The sequence below is a fragment of the Parambassis ranga genome, chromosome 13 (assembly GCF_900634625.1).
Source record: "Parambassis ranga chromosome 13, fParRan2.1, whole genome shotgun sequence".
NCBI classification, from domain to species: domain Eukaryota; kingdom Metazoa; phylum Chordata; class Actinopteri; family Ambassidae; genus Parambassis; species Parambassis ranga.
In genome coordinates this window covers 24507421-24531110 of record NC_041033.1, presented here as the reverse complement: position 1 = coordinate 24531110, position 23690 = coordinate 24507421, and the positions used below count along the sequence as shown (strand labels likewise).

General features: G+C 48.6%; 1 protein-coding gene across 5 annotated transcripts; it reads right to left on the bottom strand.

Moving 5' to 3' along the window:
* Nucleotides 1-8610: 8610 nt before the first annotated feature.
* On the bottom strand, nt 8611-23444 carry dgkd (diacylglycerol kinase delta). 5 transcript variants are annotated; one of them, XM_028418895.1, is made up of 31 exons: nt 23287-23444; nt 21337-21447; nt 21081-21161; nt 17522-17626; nt 17319-17451; nt 17033-17139; nt 16828-16953; nt 16651-16753; nt 16218-16380; nt 16034-16142; nt 15811-15950; nt 15646-15730; nt 15428-15522; nt 15248-15347; nt 14848-15157; nt 14614-14772; nt 14416-14544; nt 14259-14334; nt 14071-14181; nt 13908-14004; nt 12968-13075; nt 12050-12163; nt 11843-11977; nt 11605-11768; nt 11418-11529; nt 11221-11313; nt 10946-11065; nt 10740-10857; nt 10488-10618; nt 10298-10391; nt 8611-10194 (listed from the first exon to the last, which is right to left on the bottom strand). In XM_028418895.1, exons 1-30 carry the CDS (start codon nt 23422-23424, stop codon nt 10302-10304), a joined length of 3663 nt encoding a protein of 1220 aa, XP_028274696.1. In that variant the 5' UTR covers nt 23425-23444; the 3' UTR covers nt 8611-10194; nt 10298-10301. The 5 variants fall into 5 exon arrangements, 4 of the variants coding, with proteins under 4 accessions (XP_028274696.1, XP_028274699.1, XP_028274697.1 ...); XM_028418898.1 differs by lacking the exons at nt 21337-21447; nt 23287-23444 and having other exon boundaries at nt 17408-17451; nt 21081-21117; XM_028418896.1 differs by lacking the exons at nt 21081-21161; nt 21337-21447; nt 23287-23444 and adding an exon at nt 20555-20674.
* Nucleotides 23445-23690: the final 246 nt, after the last annotated feature.

The window sequence follows — 23690 nt, the reverse complement described above, 5'->3', positions numbered from 1 at the left end:
AACGTAGATCTAAGTTATTATTATATCGGTCCATTTACTATTATTTTGGGCCACACAGACTGACTGTGACTACAAAGTAACTTCTCAGTCTGACCCTGCAGGCCGCGCTCGGCCTCCATGTCTGATCTTCTGTTCTTCCAGCCAGAGGTTTGTCCGTCCTTCTGAAGCAGCTTCACCATCCCAGGCGTCTCCTCACTGTGGCACAGAGCACTTTTCAACATCTCTCCTATAAGAAGCAAGACTTACAGCCTGTTGAGTAAACATACAAATTCATTTAATTGGTACATTTGCCTTTTCTGTTTTATCCATGTGTACAGAAAACTGAAGAACAAAGAGTACTGAGACACAGATCTGTAACCTCTGCACACGAACACAGAATGTATGTGGATCATTCAAACCTGAACTTTTTGACAATAACCAGCAGGTTAGAACCAGGTGCTTCATTATGATACAGCTGCAGAACCAGGGCTCTGCAGACAGAGGCAGTGTAGAACCCGAGCAGCAGGACAGTCAGAGTAGATACTTTACTCCAGAGATGGAACAAAGAAGGGAGCTTTTACAACAATTTTACACAAACAGTTAACAAACCAAAGAACAAATATTCACATTTCAGTCCGGCACAGACTCCAGTGACCCTTTGTTGCCCGTCCCTGCAGTTTATTTTACAAAAAGTGTCTTTAAAGTCTTCATGAATACAGTGGTCCTAGTTTCTGTGTTCACACTCATAAATAACTAGATCACTGTTTTATAGCACAATCATTGAATCACTGTGAAAGGAATGTGCTCTGTCACAGCCGAGAGGCATCATTTAAAACAGCTCAGTGTAACTGCTCAGAAAACACTGACCTGAACTCAAGGGTCCGTCCGGACCCAAGACACACACCCTGATGAACGCTGCTCAGACAGACAGGACAGATGCTGCTGGACTTCACAGGGGGACTTCTGAACCTGCAGCATGTTTGTGTGATGATTATCATCAGTACATAACTCACTCATACGCAGATTTATAACTTAGACCATTTACAATTGTTACAATAATAAAGGGACAATAAAGCTACATTGTTTTTTCCTTCGGCTGAACTAATGTTTTTTGTTTCAGCTGATGAATTTGTTCAAACATTTGCTCACGATGCACCAATAGTGCTTCATTGACAGTGTTTATATACTGCTCCTCCTTCTGGAGGATCTGGCTCAGTGTCTGCAGGTCTCTCATCAGTTTAACCAGAGTCAGGAAGAAATTTCATGCAGTGCTTCATCAGGTTCAGTTTTGTCTGACACAGCAGCATTGGTTCGCTCCACATCCTCCACCTGGGCCTTAGTGACGGGGCTACTGTCCATAATTCGACGGTTAAGCTGCAGCACGGTGGTCTTTGAGGGCATGGAGGACTGTGCGGCCTCTGTCAGCTGGTGTTCACAGCGGAACAGGATCAGGAAGCAGCGGTAGAACTGTAACAAACAAAGAGGCGTCATAAGGATCCAGAACTTTGACATATTAAGCTTCATTTTATTAAGTACGACCACAATCCACCATCGCAGCAGCTTTAACAGTGGAACTATGTCATATATGCTGTTCAACTGAATTCAATTCAGTTTTATTTATACAGCGCATTTTACAATCAGAAATTGTCTCAAAGCGCTTCACAGAAACTCAGAGCGTGAGACCCAGAACCCGAACCCCCCTAAGAGAACTGTGGCAAGGAAACACTCTCTTTAAGAGGAAGAAACCTTGAGCAGGACCCGTCAACTTAAGGGGGAACCAGTCCTGCTGCCAGTCGGCCGGGTAGAGGAGGAGAAGAAGAGGGAGACAGGACAGAGAGGATGAAGGAGAGAGAGGAGAAGAAGAAGAGGGAGACAGGACAGAGAGGATGAAGGAGAGAGAGAGGAGAAGAGGGAGACAGGACAGAGAGGATGAAGGAGAGAGAGGAGAAGAAGAGGGAGACAGGACAGAGAGGATGAAGGAGAGAGAGGAGAAGAAGAGGGAGACAGGACAGAGAGGATGAAGGAGAGAGAGGAGAAGAGGGAGACAGGACAGAGAGGATGAAGGAGAGAGAGAGGAGAAGAGGGAGACAGGACAGAGAGGAGAACTTCCACAGAAATATCGATCTCATCACGCTAGTATCGAGTAATTACTGATCCTGACTTTGGTATCGATACTATCGATATTTAGATCGATTCGTCCACCCCTACAATGCATTTCAAACATTTACCATTTTGGAGACGTCAGCGTGGCTGGACTGCACCCAGTGACATGACTGTTATGATGAGCAATGGCAGAGTTTTTGGATTCAAATACAGATTGTATGCAATGATTGTAACTTCATGGCATGATTCACACAAACTGTGTGAACAACCGTTAATGACACGTCTCTCTTTAAAGACACCTTATCACAACAATGTCACTCAACTGTAGACAAACACAACATTGTGTGGGACAATTCATTGACTACAATACCAAGGCATTGACATTAGGTGAAACCAGGGTACTGTTTGGCAGGACACAACCACCCACTCCAGATCCTCCAGTCCCTGTGTAAAACACACAAAAACATAACACCTGCAATCGTGTAAACTTTAAATCTGTCTTCATCAAAACACATTACAATGTTCCAAACTCAAATATGAGCAAACAAGAAAAACTTCCACCGATCACTTTTATTCAGTCATTTCACAACATGGCATTAGTACAAAAGGAAAAGTCGCAGGCTGGAACACAGCGAGGCCGGGGAGTGACGTCGCCGGAACATCTGGAAGACAAGAGAAAAACATGTCAGTGAATCGCCAACTCAAACACACACTGCATTTAAAAATACACCTCACTTGCCAGCGCCACTTACCATTCCTCGTCAACGGCGCGCACCCCAATTGTCGATCACATCACGCTCATTTCTGCAAAGTCACATTCTGGACAAGTAGACGGGTCCTGCTCAAGGTTTCTTCCTCTTAAAGGGAGTTTTTCCTTGCCACAGTGCTCTTAGGGGGTTCAGGCTCTGAGTTTCTGTGAAGCGCTTTGAGACAATTTCTGATTGTAAAATGCGCTGTATAAATAAAACTGAATTGAATTGAATTAAAAGGACTGAAGTTAAAAACTTGGGTATTCCCAATAAGGCTATCAGGAGATGGAGGTACTTCATCGGAATTGTCCGATTGAAACAGATGACCATCAACAAGTATGCTGGCTGGCAGACTGACAGAGTTACAGCGAGCAGACAAGGATTTGATGGACGCCCAGAACTTCTTTGGGTTTTTGAGACTCTGTTGTCATGGAGAAATAGAATTCTGATTTTGCTTTCCGAATAATTGAGGTAAATTTGTTTCTTAATTGTCTAAAATTCAGCCAATCAGATTCTAATCCTGACTTGCGTGCCCTGGCCCAAGCAGTATTTTGCTCATGGCTTATCACGCCCTTTCACTCTAAATTTGCAGAAAGGGGCATGTTTATTCACAATACTCAAAAGGTTTTTGTGGAAATATTTCCAGGCCAGTTCAACATCATCAAAAAGTACAATTCTACCCCAATTAAACTGGTACAAGTCATGTATAAAAGCTTGTGCCTCAAATAATTTCATATTACTTTTTTCAGCTAAACGAGGCTCACTTCTAGGAATCCTTGTGTCGTACAACTGCAATCACACAATGATCACTCACATCATTAGAGAAAACACCTGATGCAACATATGTAAAAGGCATGTTTGTTAAAAATAAGTCAATAAAGCATTTAAGATTGGGTCTGGTAGGTGAGTTAATTAACTGTGTACAATTTAAAGCTTCACTTTGTGCCTTCAGTGGATCAGACACAGATGTGAGCAAGTCCCAGTTCAGATCACCAACCAATACAATATCATTGTATTTCAGTTGTGTTAAAAGTTTCAGAAGGGTAGATAGAGAGCTACTGGGCGCAGACGGAGGCCTGTAACATCCCACTAACATAATGTGGTGGTTTTTGGTTGGTTTAATCTCTGTTGCTAAATGTTCAAGCTCTTTACTTACGGTCTCAGAAAGCACTAATTTTGCATCATCATCTAATTGTATATGGCTACTCCACCACCTTTTCTATGGCGATCAGTACAGAAACATTATAGCCAGAGATGTAAATATCTTTATCATGCACAGATTGATTTAGCCAAGTTTCAGACGATATCAGCATCTATTGAGTTTATCCAGATCTTAACCATGTCCAGTTTAGGGAGTAAACTCCGGACATTGATATGAATAAACCCAAGATCAGATCTACATTTAAAATCTGCAGGTGTAAAACTCTGTGCAGGTACGTCAGGGCCTGGATTCTCAACATTTCCTGAGAGCAATAACAACTAATACAACTAGCTTTATGTTACCATCTTTTGGGCCTTTAAAGAGTGCTCACAAAAGGCGAAGCTGTATCAATAGTGAAATGGACCCTTAACACAAGGAGACAATAAGAGTGATTGGGCTCAAGCATATGCAACCATTTTGTTTTGTCTAAAGTCACAAAAACGGCCAGCTGAGATGAAGTTGAGGTTATATTATAGCTGCTATCCTGACTTGTTAACTTCTCATAGTTATCAAACTGCATTCTGAAGTAGCATAGCTTGTAAGGAATGGTTATCAGACCCATTTGGAATATCAGAGAAACTACACAGCAGTATAAAGCACAGCACAAAGATTTGTGACATCATGAAAGGAACATGAAGTTCCACTGTTTTACCACTGTTGAAGTTGTTAGTACGTAGGTAGAGATGATAGCTGAAGGTTCAACAACTGGAAGCCAACAAGCAAGGCTTGTAGAGGGCTAACAGGCAGGCCAATGGATGAAGGCGGTGAAAAGTGTGCCAGGCAGGCCAGTGGCTGGAGGCTAGCAGAGGGGAAGGGGTAGCAGGCAGGCCGATGGTTGAAGGCTAACAGGAGGCTAGCAAGCAGGCCTCTGCCTGAAGGCCCACAAGCAGTCCAGTAGCCAGAGATCAGCAAGCACAGGTGATGGTTGATGACTAGCAGACAATGTTGAAAACAACCAGTCTGATGGCAGGAGGAAATCGATGGAAGGTGGAAGCTAACAATGCTAGCTGTCTGCTATTGCTACAGTTCAACTGCTAAAACAGTTGGACTGTAGGTAGACCGAAGCCAGAGATAATCCAATGTCTCTGTCTCCTTCATCCTCTCTGTCCTGTCTCCCTCTTCTTCTCCTCTCTCTCTCTGCTTCATCCTCTCTGTCCTGTCTCCCTCTTCTCCTCTCTCTCTCTCCTTCATCCTCTCTGTCCTGTCTCCCTCTTCTTCTCCTCTCTCTCTCCTTCATCCTCTCTGTCCTGTCTCCCTCTTCTTCTCTCTCTCTCTCTCTGCTTCATCCTCTCTGTCCTGTCTCCCTCTTCTTCTCCTCTCTCTCCTTATCCTCTCTGTCCTGTCTCCCTCTTCTCCTCTCTCTCTCCTTATCCTCTCTGTCCTGTCTCCATCTTCTCCTCTCTCTCTCTCCTTCATCCTCTCTGTCCTGTCTCCCTCTTCTTCTCCTCTCTCTCCTTCATCCTCTCTGTCCTGTCTCCCTCTTCTTCTCCTCTCTCTCCTTCATCCTCTCTGTCCTGTCTCCCTCTTCTCCTCTCTCTCCTTCATCCTCTCTGTCCTGTCTCCCTCTTCTTCTCCTCTCTCTCCTTCATCCTCTCTGTCCTGTCTCCCTCTTCTTCTCTTCTCCTCTCTCTCCTTCATCCTCTCTGTCCTGTCTCCCTCTTCTTCTCCTCTCTCTCTCCTTCATCCTCTCTGTCCTGTCTCCCTCTTCTTCTCTCTCTCTCTGCTTCATACTCTCTGTCCTGTCTCCCTCTTCTTCTCCTCTCTCTCTCCTTCATCCTCTCTGTCCTGTCTCCCTCTTCTTCTCCTCTCTCTCCTTCATCCTCTCTGTCCTGTCTCCCTCTTCTTCTCTTCTCCTCTCTCTCCTTCATCCTCTCTGTCCTGTCTCCCTCTTCTTCTCCTCTCTCTCTCCTTCATCCTCTCTGTCCTGTCTCCCTCTTCTTCTCTCTCTCTCTCCTTCATCCTCTCTGTCCTGTCTCCCTCTTCTTCTCCTCTCTCTCTCCTTCATCCTCTCTGTCCTGTCTCCCTCTTCTTCTCCTCTCTCTCCTTCATCCTCTCTGTCCTGTCTCCCTCTTCTCCTCTCTCTCTCCTTCATCCTCTCTGTCCTGTCTCCCTCTTCTCCTCTCTCTCTCCTTCATCCTCTCTGTCCTGTCTCCCTCTTCTTCTCCTCTCTCTCCTTCATCCTCTCTGTCCTGTCTCCCTCTTCTCCTCTCTCTCTCCTTCATCCTCTCTGTCCTGTCTCCCTCTTCTCCTCTCTCTCTCTCCTTCATCCTCTCTGTCCTGTCTCCCTCTTCTCCTCTCTCCTTCATCCTCTGTCCTGTCTCCCTCTTCTCCTCTCTCTCCTTCATCCTCTCTGTCCTGTCTCCCTCTTCTTCTGCTCTCTCTCTCCTTCATCCTCTCTGTCCTGTCTCCCTCTTCTCCTCTCTCTCCTTCATCCTCTCTGTCCTGTCTCCCTCTTCTTCTCCTCTCTCTCCTTCATCCTCTGTCCTGTCTCCCTCTTCTCCTCTCTCTCTCCTTCATTCTCTCTGTCCTGTCTCCCTCTTCTTCTCCTCTCTCTCTCCTTCATCCTCTCTGTCCTGTCTCCCTCTTCTCCTCCTCTCTCTCTCCTTCATCCTCTCTGTCCTGTCTCCCTCTTCTCCTCCTCTCTCCTTCATCCTCTCTGTCCTGTCTCCCTCTTCTTCTCCTCTCTCTCCTTCATTCTCTCTGTCCTGTCTCCCTCTTCTTCTCCTCTCTCTCTCCTTCATCCTCTCTGTCCTGTCTCCCTCTTCTCCTCCTCTCTCTCTCCTTCATCCTCTCTGTCCTGTCTCCCTCTTCTCCTCCTCTCTCCTTCATCCTCTCTGTCCTGTCTCCCTCTTCTTCTCCTCTCTCTCCTTCATCCTCTCTGTCCTGTCTCCCTCTTCTTCTCCTCTCTCTCTCTCCTTCATCCTCTCTGTCCTGTCTCCCTCTTCTTCTCCTCTCTCTCTCTCCTTCATTCTCTCTGTCCTGTCTCCCTCTTCTCCTCTCTCTCTCCTTCATTCTCTCTGTCCTGTCTCCCTCTTCTTCTCCTCTCTCTCTCCTTCATCCTCTCTGTCCTGTCTCCCTCTTCTCCTCCTCTCTCTCTCCTTCATCCTCTCTGTCCTGTCTCCCTCTTCTCCTCCTCTCTCCTTCATCCTCTCTGTCCTGTCTCCCTCTTCTTCTCCTCTCTCTCCTTCATTCTCTCTGTCCTGTCTCCCTCTTCTCCTCCTCTCTCTCTCCTTCATCCTCTCTGTCCTGTCTCCCTCTTCTCCTCCTCTCTCCTTCATCCTCTCTGTCCTGTCTCCCTCTTCTTCTCCTCTCTCTCCTTCATCCTCTCTGTCCTGTCTCCCTCTTCTTCTCCTCTCTCTCTCTCCTTCATCCTCTCTGTCCTGTCTCCCTCTTCTTCTCCTCTCTCTCTCTCTCCTTCATTCTCTCTGTCCTGTCTCCCTCTTCTCCTCTCTCTCTCCTTCATCCTCTCTGCCCTGTCTCCCTCTTCTTCTCCTCTCTCTCTCCTTCATCCTCTCTGTCCTGTCTCCCTCTTCTTCTCCTCTCTCTCCTTCATCCTCTCTGTCCTGTCTCCCTCTTCTCCTCTCTCTCTCCTTCATCCTCTCTGTCCTGTCTCCCTCTTCTCCCCTCTCTCTCTCCTTCATCCTCTCTGTCCTGTCTCCCTCTTCTCCTCTCTCTCCTTCATCCTCTCTGTCCTGTCTCCCTCCTTCATCCTCTCTGTCCTGTCTCCCTCTTCTTCTGCTCTCTCTCTCCTTCATCCTCTCTGTCCTGTCTCCCTCTTCTCCTCCTCTCTCTCTCCTTCATCCTCTCTGTCCTGTCTCCCTCCTTCATCCTCTCTGTCCTGTCTCCCTCTTCTTCTGCTCTCTCTCTCCTTCATCCTCTCTGTCCTGTCTCCCTCTTCTTCTCCTCTCTCTCTCCTTCATCCTCTCTGTCCTGTCTCCCTCTTCTTCTCCTCTCTGTCCTGTCTCCCTCTTCTTCTCCTCTCTCTCCTTCATCCTCTGTCCTGTCTCCCTCTTCTCCTCTCTCTCTCCTTCATTCTCTCTGTCCTGTCTCCCTCTTCTTCTCCTCTCTCTCTCCTTCATCCTCTCCGTCCTGTCTCCCTCTTCTCCTCCTCTCTCTCTCCTTCATCCTCTCTGTCCTGTCTCCCTCTTCTCCTCCATCCTCTCTGTCCTGTCTCCCTCTTCTTCTCCTCTCTCTCCTTCATCCTCTCTGTCCTGTCTCCCTCTTCTTCTCCTCTCTCTCTCCTTCATTCTCTCTGTCCTGTCTCCCTCTTCTTCTCCTCTCTCTCCTTCATCCTCTCTGTCCTGTCTCCCTCTTCTTCTCCTCTCTCTCCTTCATCCTCTCTGTCCTGTCTCCCTCTTCTTCTCCTCTCTCTCTCCTTCATCCTCTCTGTCCTGTCTCCCTCTTCTTCTCCTCTCTCTCTCCTTCATCCTCTGTCCTGTCTCCCTCTTCTTCTCCTCTCTCTCCCTCCTTCATCCTCTCTGTCCTGTCTGTAAAGTGCATTACAAATAAAACTCATTATCATTATTATTATTAATAATAAAATTAAATTGAATTCACAATGAGCACATGATCTCAGTCTCAATATGCAACAGAACTTGTATTTACAGTGACAGCCCTGCAGGGGGCATATGTACAAACAGAGGTATGGCAGCATCTCAGAATGAACCCATAAATTATCCAATAAATACACAGGATGGATTACTTCACTGAATGCCCGATAAGGCACTGGTGTGTTCTCGGTGACAGTTTGATCGCTAAATGCTGGCAGCACATCTAACTCACGACATGGGGTGTATCCTTGTGTCCACAGCAGTAAAAAATGCCAATCCATGGTGTGTGATTGTTTTGTACATTTCCTGATTCAGTCCATACAAAAACACACAAAGATGTAAAACTGCTGATCAAAAACAGCTCACCTTCCTGTATGCATTAGGGCAACTGTTCAGAACTCTGTGTTTTTAACTCGGTGCACATCAGCCTCTTCCATATGTCTGTAATCAAATAATTATGTGGTGAGCATCAGAGAACATTTTCTCGTGTATCAGATCCACATAAACTCCAGTTGTGTGCTCTTTGATCATATCAGACCACAGACTGGAAACATGTGAAGCCAGCACGAAGTCACAGCAAGCTTCTGATTCACAAACTGAACAAGCTCCTCGGACAAGCAGCCGTTCATGTCAGAACAATACACCACATCAGTGAGGCTGGCAGATATGTGATCAGCATGGATTTAAGGCATCATCTGATAATGTCTGTAAACTCGTGATTCTCCATTTTGTGATCACTTGGTTCAAAAAATGAAATGTTGTGGACTCACAGTGTTTCACAGCTGAGGGGATAAAGATGTGACACATTCATCCCTGTGGCTGGGTTAGGGTTAGAGCTGCAGCAGCACAGAGACACCTGATGAGAGTTCAGATCAAGACAGCTGCTTTGTCTTCACACACACACAGACACACAGACACACACAGACACACACAGACACACACACACAAAGACACACAGACACAGACACACACACACAGACACACAGACACACACGCACACACACACAAACACACACACACACACACAGCTTGTCCTCTGATTGTCTGCAGCAGATGCACCTGATCTGTCCAGAAGCCTCTGTCCTGGTCTTTTTGTCATTTGACCACCTGCCTGTTTGTTAAAGACACAGCTGAAAGACATTTCAATCTGTCCACTGCTGTCCCACACTGATGTTGTCACGGCTGTTCTCTTCTGTGTCGGTCCGTCTTGTATTGCAGGTTAGAGACATTCTCTGTGTTTAAAGGGTTTTGCTGCTTCTTGGTCCAATGTCAGGTCTCAGAACAGATTCTGAGCGGGTGGCTCAGTGGTGTGTAGATCACAGGCAGTCAGAAGGGATTGGTCCAGCTGGCACATCTGGTGTCTGGGGTCATGTGATGACACATGGTGGTCACTAATCATCATACCCTGGCTGACCTCTGTAAGGATTGGCTGGTGGCTGAGATGACAAGGCACACGCTGATCCACTGATTAATGGTCCTATCACAGGTCCTGGTCCAATCACAGTGAGTCAGGTTTGATGTCACAGACCTGAATCAGGCGTGCTGGGGTCAGGGGTTGGGAGGATGATGTGGTGAAGAGCAGCAGAGGTAGGAGGAGAGCTGGCAGCGGTTGCTGAGCAACAAAACAAAAGAATACTAAGTAAAAATCTGTATCACAGCTCATTGATTAGTGTTGACCTACTACTATATTCAAAGGGAAGAACTCAGTAAGTCACCTTGTTAGGCCTCGCTGGCACTGCTGTTCCTGTTGAGTTCTCTGATGCCCTGGAGGATCCTCTTCATGTGACCCACCTTCGTCACTCCCAGGTCCTTAGAAACACACATTGGTTACTATTCATTATCGTACACAGCACAGACCACAACAATAAACAGCTAGCGGTTAGCTGTGGGAGCTAGCAGCAGTACCTTTAGGTCCCTCCTCTCAAGGTGGATGAGCTCGGCTCCACGGACATCATGTCCAATAAAGATGTCTTTATACTCGGTGAGACAAAGAAAGTCCAGCCACATCCCCACCTCCTCTGTTCCCCACTGATGAACTGTGACACCAAAGGGACGTGGTTCAGAGAGTCACCACCAATGGTGAATCAACAGAATACTATTGACAGCCAGTTAGATAAAGGGTTAAAAAGGATGAGGGGAGACGGAGAAAGAGTTTACCTGGCAGTGAGACAGTGGCACAGGTCTCCTTGTTCTTGTTGTTTTTGTCTTTTTTAAACTTTGGGACAAGACGAAACTTTGCACTGCGACTGTGCTTTGAAAAGTCTGTCAGTGGCCCCTGAGGACAGGAGCGCAGGTCAACACACAGGTGGACAGGTGATTGGACAGGTAAGGAGACAGTAAACAAACAAGTGACGGCGTTTTACCTCGTGGTCTGAAGGATCGATGATGGGACACAGCCAGGGAACATCGGCCAGTCGACGGAGCTGCTGAGCCACAGAGCTCAGAGCTGCATTCAGCTGCTCCTGCTGAGGAGGATCCAGCTGCTGCAGACAGAATACATTCATACTGGTCACTTGGTTTTACTCGTTTTATTCTTTATTCTATTTTATATTTATCAACATTTCATGGTGCCTTGCATAGTGACAGAGATGATTGATTCACACAACTCTAACAACATGCTGCAGCAGGGCTTGGTTACCATGGACATCTTTCCAGCCAGCAGCAGTTCAGTCTCACTGAGCAGAGCTTTGACATTACTGACCATATGAAGCACCACACTGCAGCTGAGGGCCTGAAGACAGAGAGGAGGAGGACCGTTATCTGAACAGTTACATGCAGAGGACAGGACAGGTAGTAAAGGACTTCAAAGGACAGATTAGACACATGCTGCTGTACCCCAGCACTCTTGGAGTCAGCATAGACCACGTCCATGGCCTTTGAGCTGGCGTTGACTGCATGAGCCAGCTCCTGCTCCATGCTGCGATGAGACTGAGCAACCTCACGGATACTAAAAGAGCAGAGACAGAACGTGATGGGTGGATGGATCGGTGGACCGATGGATGAATGTGGGCCTGGGTTTCACCTGTGTATGAGAGCTCCGGCTGCCTGACCAAACTCACTGACAAGCGACGCCTCCTCCTCTGAGACGATCTCTGGCTGGGAGGACAGCGGGGGCTGAGGCGGTGGAGTACGGGGGAATTCACACTTCTGTTTGTCCTCCCAGGACTTCAGTGTGCTCTCAAAAGCCTAAAACACACTCAGACATATGGCAACTGTGTCCGGACGAGAGCAGCATGTCCCCCTGACCCCTCTGTACTCACCCGGTCCCTTGTCAGAGTCTGGGTGCGGTTCTTATGGATGATCTTTATGTAGCCTGGAGGCTGGATCCAGGCCTCTCCGTCCACCTGGACCGGGACACCCTCGTCCCCCAGGATGGTGATCTTCACTGTCCGACACTGAGACGAAAAGGAAGGAGACAATTGGACTGGGACAGAAAGATGAAAAGATAAAGGCAGGTGGACAGGTACCTGTGCGATGCGGTGATGCTGCAGATTGATGACTCGAGACACAACCATCTGCATACTGCCGAACACGGCCACCACCTCCAGAATCTTATCGTCAAAGGACGGAGCTGTGAAAGTCTGACGGACAGAAGATGGACCTATGACATCACTGGTCAGCTGACAGGGTCTTCAAGACTACAGAGCATGACACACAGACACACACACACACACAGACAGACACAGACACACACAGACAGACACACAGAGACACAGACACACACATACAGACACAGACACACACACACACACACACAGACACACACAGACACAGACACACACACAGACACACACACAGACACACACACAGACACACACAGACACACACACAGACACACACACACAGACACACACACACACACAGACAGACACACACATAGACACACACACAGACACACACAGACAGACACACACAGACACACACACACACAGACACACACACAGACACAAACACACAGACACAGACAGACACACACACACAGACAGACACAGACACACAGACAGACACACGCACAGACAGACAGACACAGACACACAGACACACACATAGACACAGACACACACAGACACACACAGACAGACACACACACAGACACACACACAGACACAGACACACAGACAGACACACACACACACACACACAGACACAGACACACACACAGACACACACACAGACACAGACACACAGACACACACACAGACACGCACACACACACACACACAGACAGACACACACACACAGACACACACACACACACAGACACACACACAGACAGACACACACACACAGACACACAGACACACACACAGACAGACACACACACACAGACACACACACAGACAGACACACACACACAGGCACGTATGGACAGGTTGAGTTCTTACGTCATCCTCTTTGGTTCCTCCCCAGAAGTTGGTTCCTCCGGCGTAACTTGGGATGTTCAAAACTGCTATTCCCTGCAGACTGGGAAGTGGGATGGGACGACCATCACACTGCAACACACACACACAGTATGATGAAGACAGGGGCCAGGTAGACCGCCTTGTGCTCGAACAGACAGAGACCCCTCGGGTTCAGATCAGGGGAGGCCGTTCCTCCCAGTCACGCCTCTCTAGGTGTTGCTGTCATTGCCCACGTGAGCACTGAAGTCCCCCAGCAAGATGACCTGTCCCCAGTAGGGACAGTAGAAAGGTCTGGTACTCTGCCTCTCACCGTGGGCTACTCCAACCTCTCTCAAGGTTCCAAAGGCCAAGCTGTGCATAGAGGCGAAATTACCATGGTAATGCAGTCTTCAACATAACCTGGTCTGGAGCAGGTTTTCTTCAAGAACCCCTGAGCTTCCTCCGACTCCTCCTTTACAGACACACTGTAGACACACCTCCTCATTCATGCTTCCATTGCTTTCTAGACACCTTAGTGGAGTCCGCAGCTAACTGAAAATAAGTTTTAGGTTTAATATTACAGCTGTTTTTATACCTATGATATGCTAATTAAATAATACACCTCTGCACTGTCTCGTGCATAATAATCTCCCACCTCTGATGCCTCACTGCTGCAGCTGGGTTGTTTTTGCTGTGTTGCCATGGTGAATCGTGGCATGGGGGCTCCATTGATGGTGGCTTGTGTAAAGTCATGGTGCACATGCTTAACACAGAGTGTTCCATCTCACTTCACATATAACTCAGAGTTTGTTAACCTCCTTCATAAAATGGACCCTGATGTGTTTGCGTTGCATTTTTGAGTAGATGTTTTTTCTGTTGATGTGTGTGTGCTGTGACGTAACGGTAAACACTGATTCGTGGACACACCGGTTTTGGGTCTCACCTCCAGCAGGACTCTTTGTTCCAAGTTCTTGTAGGTTCTGTGCAGCAGCTCCTTAGTTCCCAACACTCCATACCACATCATGTTCTTTGTGCGACTCCTGTGGTCATAAAGGGCAGTTCAGGATCAGACGGATTACCAGTTGTTCTCTGCTGTTTGTTCGTACCTGCACTTCTCAGGATGCTCGTCTCTCTTGTTGTTAAAATCCAGAGAGATTTTGGCATCCAGTCCGATGCCAAAGTAGTTGTTCATGACACATTTCTCAGTGTAGCAGTCCCTGACACACAAAGACACCGAGGTTAATGTCAGAACACAGGAAGACAGGAATCAACTGATCATGAGTCAGTGGCTCACATGTTTTCAGGGTCACAGCTGAACGGGTCGGCGTTGACCAGCAGCCGACTGATGACTGAGCTGCTGGACAGAGAGCCTGAGACACACACACACAGCTTGCACTAACAGCTGACCCATATACCAGACAAACAGCAGATAATGATACCAGTCTTCTCACCAGGATAGAGGATCTTTGTGTTGAGCATGGGCATGTTGTCCCGACTTCCTGTCTGGACAGGCAGTGATGCAGAGCTGCCCACGGACAGGCTGCCTTTACTGATTAGTTTCTCACAGGGCGTCTTGCTGACTGAAGACAGACAGACTACTTAGCACCTGAGTGATTAGGAGAGGCGGCCTGAGTGAACTTCTTACTAACCCCTTCGGGTGTTGCGGTGTTTGGAACTGTAGGATGACTGCAGAGACATCTTGTCCTCTTCCTTGTCTTCTTCCTCTTCCTCCTCCACCAGACCCTCCTCCTCTGCTCGACTCAGAGAGAACACCTGCTGCTGAGTCTGAGCGTTCTGCTCATCCACAGCTACGAAACACAAACAAACAGCTTTCACTATTACAGCAACACAAATGCGTGGAGGCAGTCGGTCCGGTGGCGAACCTTTCTCTGTGTGCTCAATGATCTGCCGGATGGCCTTCTTCAAACTGTTAGCTCTTAGCATCAGCTGTTCCCGAGGTTTGAAGATGGCCGCCGCTGCAGAGGAGGTGTTGGTTCGAGGGGAGCAGAGGGTGGCGCTGGATGGGGCCTGGGAAGCAGCAGCGGGAACAGTAGGGGGTAGGATGACCCCCTCGACCTCTTCCTGCTCCTCAGCGATGGGGGGTGGAGGAGCTGCAGAGAGCAAGGAGGAGGCCTGAGACTCCTCGTTCAGGGTCTTCAGCAGAGAGTCCAGTTTCTCCTTCAGCACGCCACACTAAAGAAACATGACTCATCAAACACACAAACGGGACTCCGCACTAACAACAGAGAGTGACAACAATCAAAGGTGCAGTGGCAGTCGTACCTTCTTGGCCATAGCCTCCGACTCCTCTGAACTCTCTGTGTTCTTCTCATAAGCTTTGCCAACTCGAGCCACGAAGTCCTTCACTGTCTCACACAGAACTCTGCAATGACACACAAATGAAAAGTCCACAGCTGCACACAGCGTGGCGTCAGACTACAGCAGGCAGATAGACATTCGTACTTGGCAGAAGAGATGACGACAGAGTGCTGATCAGAGGTCAGGATCTTGGACAGGTGAGCAGCCACAGAGTCCTCGTAGGTCAGTATCTGTTGCACCTTGATCAGAGAATCAAAGCCGTCAGCCTTTCAGAACACGTTCTTTCTTTCAACCATGGTTTGCATGATTCAGTGTTATGGTCTCAGTGGGTTCGACCAGGAAGTGATGCAATTTCCTCTTACCTCTGAGTCATCGCTGCAGTCCTCAGTGACGGTGGAGGCAGAGTGTTGCCGTGGAAACTTGGTCTCATAGACCATGATGCTCCATCTGCAGCAGGAAGACAAAACATTACGTCCCCTGCCTGAGATCACGTCGCCTTTCAGACATCCCATTTGACGTCACATCACCTGTCTAACATCTTTGTGCTGGCTCTCTCTAGTTTCTCCAGTATCTGGGGCAGCTGTGTGTCATCGTCACAAGCTGAACCCCAGCCCAGAACCCGGGCTAGATCATTCCCAGTCCCAAGAGGAAGAACCCCAAGCTGACACTGAAACACAGACAAAAAGTTGACGTTGATAGTGAGGCACAAGTGGACATTAGGCTGCTCCCCAAGTAAATCAGATTTTGTACCTGTTTATGCAGCGTGAGGGCGTCAATCTCAGACAGAACCCATCCGACGCTGCCGTCTCCTCCACACACCAGGATCCTGAATGTATCGAACTTCTGGAACAAGCGTAGACTGAGAGAGAAAGAGGGTTAGGTGTTGTGTACAGACACACACTGCATACAGATCCTGTGTGTGTGTGTGTCTCACCCCAGATGAGGTCCTCCATTCATCAAGTCAAACACCTGCGCTGGGTTCAGTAACTGCTTGAATCGCCGCAGGAATTTCACACCCTGATTGTCCCCACTTTTAGAGTTGACAAACACAAGCAGAGGACTGGTACAGGACGGAGGACAGGATGCCTTCCAGAAACCTGGACACACAACAGCCTTCAATGTGTGCTGTTTATACAGCCTTAACCTCAATGACAGGATAGAGAGAGATCATTTATTGATCCCTAGACGGAAATTCAATGACTAAACTACTACTAGATTACCCATTAACTGAAGCCGAGCCAGAACCTAAATGAACAGAACAGAGCAGAATAGGCTCTGCTTCAGCTAATGTGTAGTTGCTGTGTCTGGCCGCTTGAGGGTGCTGTTGCTACATAAATAGCTCACAGCGCCAGATAAAGGACACTCACCGTCAGAGTCGATGCTGTTGAGAGCAGTCGGAGGGATGACGGACACTTTGCACTGACCCAGAGGACACTTAGAGGACAGCTGCTCCTTGCAGGCTGAGTGCACCTGACAGACAGAAGGACGCTCTGAGACACATGCTGACACATACTCACCAGCTGCCAGATCAGATACTGTCTTACCATAGCTTTACACCAGAGACACCTCCAGTCCTGCAGCCGGAGGACACTGCCGCACGTTTTATCACACACGTTACACTTGGCAGAGACTGGCAGGTTCCCCTCCAACCACTGATGAGGCATTGACACCTGAGGTCAGAGCGGTCACAAGTTAACAACAGATTCCCACATGGTCTTTACAGATTTTCTAGGTGTGCGTTTGTCTCACCCCATCCTCGTCCTCAATGATGTCCTTTCCAATAGAAGCCAGAGTTGTCCACTTACAGTTGTTGGTGGCTCTCACTGCACATCGCTTGTGGGCCTTAAATTTACACACTGCAACACAGACACACAGGTGTGTAAGCAACGTGTGTAAAGAGAAGGCCTGTGTGTGTGTTCTGACTGCACTATATCAGTGTGTTCTCTTTCTTGTGTAGCTGTGTGTGTATATATATATATATATATATATATATATATATATATATATATATATATATATATGTGTGTGTGAGAACCTTCACAAGACAGGCCGTGTGATGTCACTCCTGACAGCGCCTCTCTGCACACGTTGCAGTATGTGGGTCTGGCGTGAGAGCAGGCATACCAGTTGTGCATCCCACTGAAGTGGTCCATGCTATACTGGGTGGACTGGGAGACACAAAGACAAAGTCATCATACTGGGACTCCGGCTATGTGTACTAGTAACACCGGTACGCACCTCATAGTTCTGTCTGTTCTGGACGCTGCGCAGTGCCGCCATCCACTCCTCCATCTCCTTCCTGTTGTCTGCACACAGAATGAGTCGTCTGCAGGGGGTGATCACCTGAAGCACATGAACGCAGCCATCAGGTGTGTGTCTGTGTGTATTTGTTTATGTGTTTCCAGACTCATTGACTTCCTCTTTCTGTTCTACAGTGAAGCTTCCATTTCCACACCGACAGCAAAAGCCTTATCTACACACACACACCGTGTGGCAGTGATGGTGATTGACAGAAGTAAAAGAATCAATTGTCAGTTGTGTTTCGGTGGTTGCCCTTGGATACAGAGTCAGTGTTAGGGACACTGGGTCAGCTGTTGACCGAAGTGTGATGCTCCTGTACGACGCAACCGAGACAAAAAAGCAACCACACACACATGATTTGATGATGTGTCTGTTTCTCTGTAGGACATCATTTACCACCGTGGATCCGTCAAACTGGGACGTGATGGTTGAAGACAGGTAGTGTGTGTTTGAAGACATACAGTTTACAGTTTAACCCCCACAACACAATAGGTTTACTGGGAACAGGCCAAAGTAGCAGCTGTTCGCAATAAACAAATCAAACAAGAATCATTTAAATAGCTCAACACAACTTCGATGGACTGGTGAACCTGTCTAGCGAGTACCCCACCTCTCCCCAGCCCCACGTGCCCCTTTAGGTCTCTAGGTGCTTTACAGAGGCCCAGAGCCCGGGCAAGCAGTGGCAACACAAAACTACAAAGAAAGGACTAGACACACAGTCAGTGACGTAACATAATGGATGATAGGTCGGAGGGGAGAGGAGGGGGAAGGAGAGGAGGTGGGGGAGTAGAGATGGTGTTGGGGAGGTGGAGGACTGCTCAGTGGATCATGTTGTGTCCCCCGGCAGCGTCGGCCTACAGCAGCTTAGCTATGATGAAGTTAAAGACTAAGAGGCCTGTTGTACCTGTGGCTGGATGTCAGGACCTGACTGTGACTGTATCAGCCCTACACACTGTGTTTGAGGCTAACTACACCTTACTGAACAGAGAGGGTGTAGTCTGGTCTTAAAGGTGGAGGCGGTGTCTGCCTCATGAACTGAAGCTGCTTCTGTAGTAGAGCTGCCTGACAGCTAAAGGCTCGTCCTCCATTCTACTGTGATGAATCCTAGGAACTCTGAGTCTGACTGTTCTATCAGGAACATACGGTTCTATCAGGTCCTGCAGAGATCATGGAGCTAGTCCATGAAGAGCCTTGTAGAAGGATCATGAAGTGTATTCTTGAGTCCACTGGGATCCAGTGAAGAGACACTAGAACAGCAGAGATCCTTTGGCTGCTTCCTGTCAGACTCTAGCTGCTGCTTCTGGACCAGCTGCAGCTGTTCATGCAGTGATGTGGACATCCTGACATGGTGAGCTGCAGGAGTCCAGTCTAGAAGCAACAAAGGCCTGGAGGAGTTTTTCAGCATCACTCTGAGAGGATGCTCCTGATCTTAGTGATACTACGGTGGTGAAACAAGGCGGTCTGAGAGACCTGTTTCATATGACGGAGGGGGCAAACCGCTCAGGTGGAAGGTCAGGACGCAACAATCAGTCAGGAGGCAACAATCAGACAGGAGGCAACAATCAGTCAGGAGGCAACAATCAGACAGGAGGCAACAAACAATCAGACAGGAGGCAACAATCAGTCAGTCAGGAGGCAACAATCAGACAGGAGGCAACAATCAGTCAGTCAGGAGGCAACAATCAGTCAGGAGGCAACAATCAGTCAGTCAGGAGGCAACAATCAGACAGGAGGCAACAATCAGTCAGTCAGGAGGCAACAATCAGACAGGAGGCAACAATCAGTCAGTCAGGAGGCAACAATCAGACAGGAGGCAACAATCAGTCAGTCAGGAGGCAACAATCAGTCAGGAGGCAACAAACAATCAGACAGGAGGCAACAAACAATCAGACAGGAGGCAACAATCAGTCAGTCAGGAGGCAACAATCAGTCAGGAGGCAACAATCAGACAGGAGGCAACAATCAGTCAGGAGGCAACAATCAGACAGGAGGCAACAAACAATCAGACAGGAGGCAACAATCAGTCAGTCAGGAGGCAACAATCAGACAGGAGGCAACAATCAGTCAGTCAGGAGGCAACAATCAGTCAGGAGGCAACAATCAGTCAGTCAGGAGGCAACAATCAGACAGGAGGCAACAATCAGTCAGTCAGGAGGCAACAATCAGACAGGAGGCAACAATCAGTCAGTCAGGAGGCAACAATCAGTCAGGAGGCAACAAACAATCAGACAGGAGGCAACAATCAGTCAGGAGGCAACAATCAGACAGGAGGCAACAATCAGTCAGGAGGCAACAATCAGACAGGAGGCAACAATCAGTCAGGAGGCAACAATCAGTCAGGAGGCAACAATCAGACAGGAGGCAACAATCAGTCAGGAGGCAACAATCAGACAGGAGGCAACAATCAGACAGGAGGCAACAATCAGTCAGTCAGGAGGCAACAATCAGTCAGTCAGGAGGCAACAATCAGTCAGACGGCAAAGCTGCAACAGCTCAAAACATCTGAACCAACAACAGCAACAAAGTCTGCTTCATTCCTCAAACATTCTCCAGAGTTATAAATAAACTGCCACACTGACGTCACTGGTGACGACTGACAGGAAACATCTCTGTCAGACACTCACAAAGTGTCTCTAGGAGGACTGTGAATTCTAAAACAAACTTCAGTTTTCACAGAACTGCAGCTATTGATCACTTCATGGTTTCTATTCTGAGCTATCAGAAACACTGAGGCTCCTTTTCTAAGTCAAACCATGAAGACAGAAAGTCAGCTGTGAGCAAACCTCACAGTCAGGTCAGTGTTACAGAGCTGTGTAGAGACACACTCGGTGCTCGGTGATTCCTCTGCCACTGAAAATAGTCTGACAGATTTGCAGACGTTTTAACCATCACAGTCTAATGGAGCTGCTGGTCACCTCCTGATGTGTGATCAGTCAGCTGCTCTTGTAGCTAACCAGTTAGCTTTCTTACCGTGCTGAAGTAGCAGCTCTGATGCAGATCAGAAACAAATTAAAGTCCTCTCAAGGAGACCTGATGTCTCGTCTGCCAAACCTTTTCTGCCTCATTCTCCCTTCATTAGCTCCACCCACTTCCTCTCATATGACTCACACCTACTTCCTGTCTGACTCCCAAACCTCCACCCCTAGAGGGGGTTACTGTTTGTGTGAGTCTGTTGTATAATGACACTCACTTTATGAGAACAATCACACAGTGTGTTTGCTATAAATACAGAGTCACATGAATACTGTATGACACACACACACACACACACAGTCTTCTTTAAACAGGCTGAGGTTTGTTTGAACACATCAAAGACAGCTGCTAGAAGCTGCTCTGTACAAACTTCCTGTGTTTTAAACGTCTCACCATGTCAACATGCATGTTTACGTCACTGTGCTTCACGGACATTGATGTGTCAGTGCTTTCTATCGCAGCAGCTGGATGGACCAGCGACAGTCACTGTGCGAAGCGGCCAAGCAGCAGACAGCAGACTTACAGTGAAGCTGTTGTTGACGTTCTTGGTGCTGGACTCTGCGACGCTGGCATCTGTCAGGTCGACCTCATCAAAGATGATGGACTAAAGACAGAGACGAGCAAACATCAGGACAAAAGCACCGCATCATCCGGACTGCTTTACTCTACATACTCCTCAAACTGTTCCTAATGCTACTGTAAGAGTAACCTTCAGGACACATGTCACTCAGCCCCGCCTCATCTCTCTGCCCTCTACCTGAGACCAGTCGGTCAGTCACCTTGGCAGTCTGAGCGTAGTACAGAGTCCTCCCTCTTAGTTTGAAGTATCGTCTTTTCCAGCGCTGGAATGAGTTGGTTTGTTTCAGCAGGTTCCCCTCCTTCAACACCGTCTGAAACACAGAGAGTCTCACCTGAGCCAGGCATCAGTACATCAGCAGCTCCCCCTCATGAGCCGCTTACAGCAGAAATGTTAACTGATGGGATGAGATTCTCTGCTCTTCAGTTTGTTAGTCTGAACTCTCTCAGAGCTCTCAGAGCTTCCCTGGACAAGATGCCGGAAAAAAGAGTTTAGTCTGAGCGCTGAAGTGAAGAGACAGAGACAAGCGTCAGGGCTGCAGGCTCCAGCCTCACAAGAGTAATTTAAACTGTCTGATTCTACATCAGGAGGAACTGATGGTTTCTGAGTGAACATAGAGCTGATTCAACAACAATGCACCTCAGCTCTGACACGGTTCAGGGACGGAGCTGCTTCATGTAGCCCAGCTGCTGATTGAAGCATCGACTGATCAATAACAATAATAATAACAACAATAATAACAATAACAACAACAACAACGACAACAACAATCATAATGTTTGTTGATGAAGATTCTCAGTCATCCAGGTCATCATACGTAGAGAGGATTGAAGCAAGGCGTCTGGACTTGTAGAGTTTTCTAGAAGACGTTTCGCTCCAAGCGAAGCGTCTTCTAGAACGTCCTGCTTGGATGAGCGGTTTAAGATGCTCAGACATGAGAGTGAAGCTGCAGCTCTGAGCAGGAAAACCTCCTCCTTCCCCACATGACTCCTTCTTCAGGAGAACAGCTTTAAATAGAAACGCTTCCTGAACCGGGCTGAACCGGGCTGAACCGGGCTGCTGCCTTCAGGGGCCGTACGAACATTCAGTATAACTCCTGAACATGTGAGGAACTAAAGACCACTTCCACTCCAGAACCTGACCCCCATTACACTGACAGGTGAACAGCGCCACCTTCAGGTCCATCGGCCTGTTTTATTTCTATTGTTAAAGGACTCACAGACCTGTTGGTCCTGCTCTGGGTTTATGTTGAGTTTCTGTGAAGTCCTGCACCCCCACGCTCACACACTGCGGTTCAGACCCTGACCCGTTAGGTCTCATTATTCTAAACTAACGGGTCCTCAGACCCTGACCCGTTATGTCTCTAAACGGGTCCTCACATCCTCCTCGTCCGGCTCTGCTCCTCTTATTCCCCCGATCTGTAGTCGGGCCGCAGCTCGGAGTCAAGCCGGCGTGTGGCGCCTGGCTGCGGTGGGAAACAGCGGGGCTTCCCGCGGGCCTCGGACCATCCAGCGGGCAGCAGCTAGCCGGGTTAGCCTAGCCTACAGCGCCGGTTCACGGAAACACCCGAACGCGCCTGTTTGTGATGTTTTTAGTTTCCATTGTTTGGGCTCTAAGCTAAAACTCACGTCTGGACTTCTCGACGTCCGGACCGCTGCTGCACAGTCCCGGTGTCTGTGGCCCTTCTGCTGCTGGCTCTGCGAGCCGCCCGGTCCGGACTCTGCTTATTAAATGAACGTTCAGAAGACGCTTCGACCAACGCGGATCAAACGGGCCGGGAGTACAACACGACCCCTCCACAGTCCGGCAGAATCCACATCCACCGAGAAGCTCGGGTTTCAATGAAATCCTCCTTCGTAAGGCTACAGCCGGCACCGGGAGGAGGATGGAGGGAAGGGGGGCAAAGCTGGACCTAGGAACACGGGTAGTGTGTGAGGAGGCTGTGCCGGATTCACCAAAGCCCCCTTAAAGCAAACCTTTCATATTGGACATCCGTGGAGGAGCGGAACCGGGTCTATGCATGCAGTTCTGTGGGGCGGTCTGACCCCGCACAGAGCGATGCAGCCAGGTTTGGTGTGGCCCACCCCCGCTGAATGAAAACAGCCGCTGACCGAACACGGCCGCTCTGGACGCGCCGGGTCGGACCCCGTACCTTGCTGCGGATCTGTCCGGACGTGGAGACTTTCCGGATGAGTTTCTGCGGGGTTCCGGGCTCCTGCTCCGGTTCGCTGTCCGATGACTCGTCTGGGCACCGGGCCGCGGTGGAATCCGGTCCCCCTGCCTCCGCCATCCTGCCATCAGACCCCTGAGGAGGACCGGGGGAGGCAGCGCCCCCCAGCGGCAGCGAGCAAGCAACGCAGCGGGGTGCATGGAGCGGCGCAGACTGACCTCTGGTGGTCAAAGTGTGACATCACAACGAGAGAGATGGCAGCTGCTGGAACAAATGTAACTGAGTCTGTTTAAATGAACATGTTTACGTCTTTTTACATTAATGTATTTCTGTCTAAGACTTTTACTTCCAAGGAACTCTTAATAAAACTGTGGTCACAGCACGAT

Bases quoted from the DNA above. Each gene is read 5' to 3' on its own strand.
- dgkd (XM_028418895.1), bottom strand. From the start codon at position 23,424: ATGGCGGAGGCAGGGGGACCGGATTCCACCGCGGCCCGGTGCCCAGAC. The intron at 11,066-11,220 runs GTAACCAAGCCC...TTCTGTCTGCAG, and splicing joins TGGCTGGAAAGATGTCCATG to CAGCTGGATCCTCCTCAGCA. The intron at 10,858-10,945 runs GTAAAACGCCGT...TCCTGTCCTCAG, and splicing joins TCGATCCTTCAGACCACGAG to GGGCCACTGACAGACTTTTC.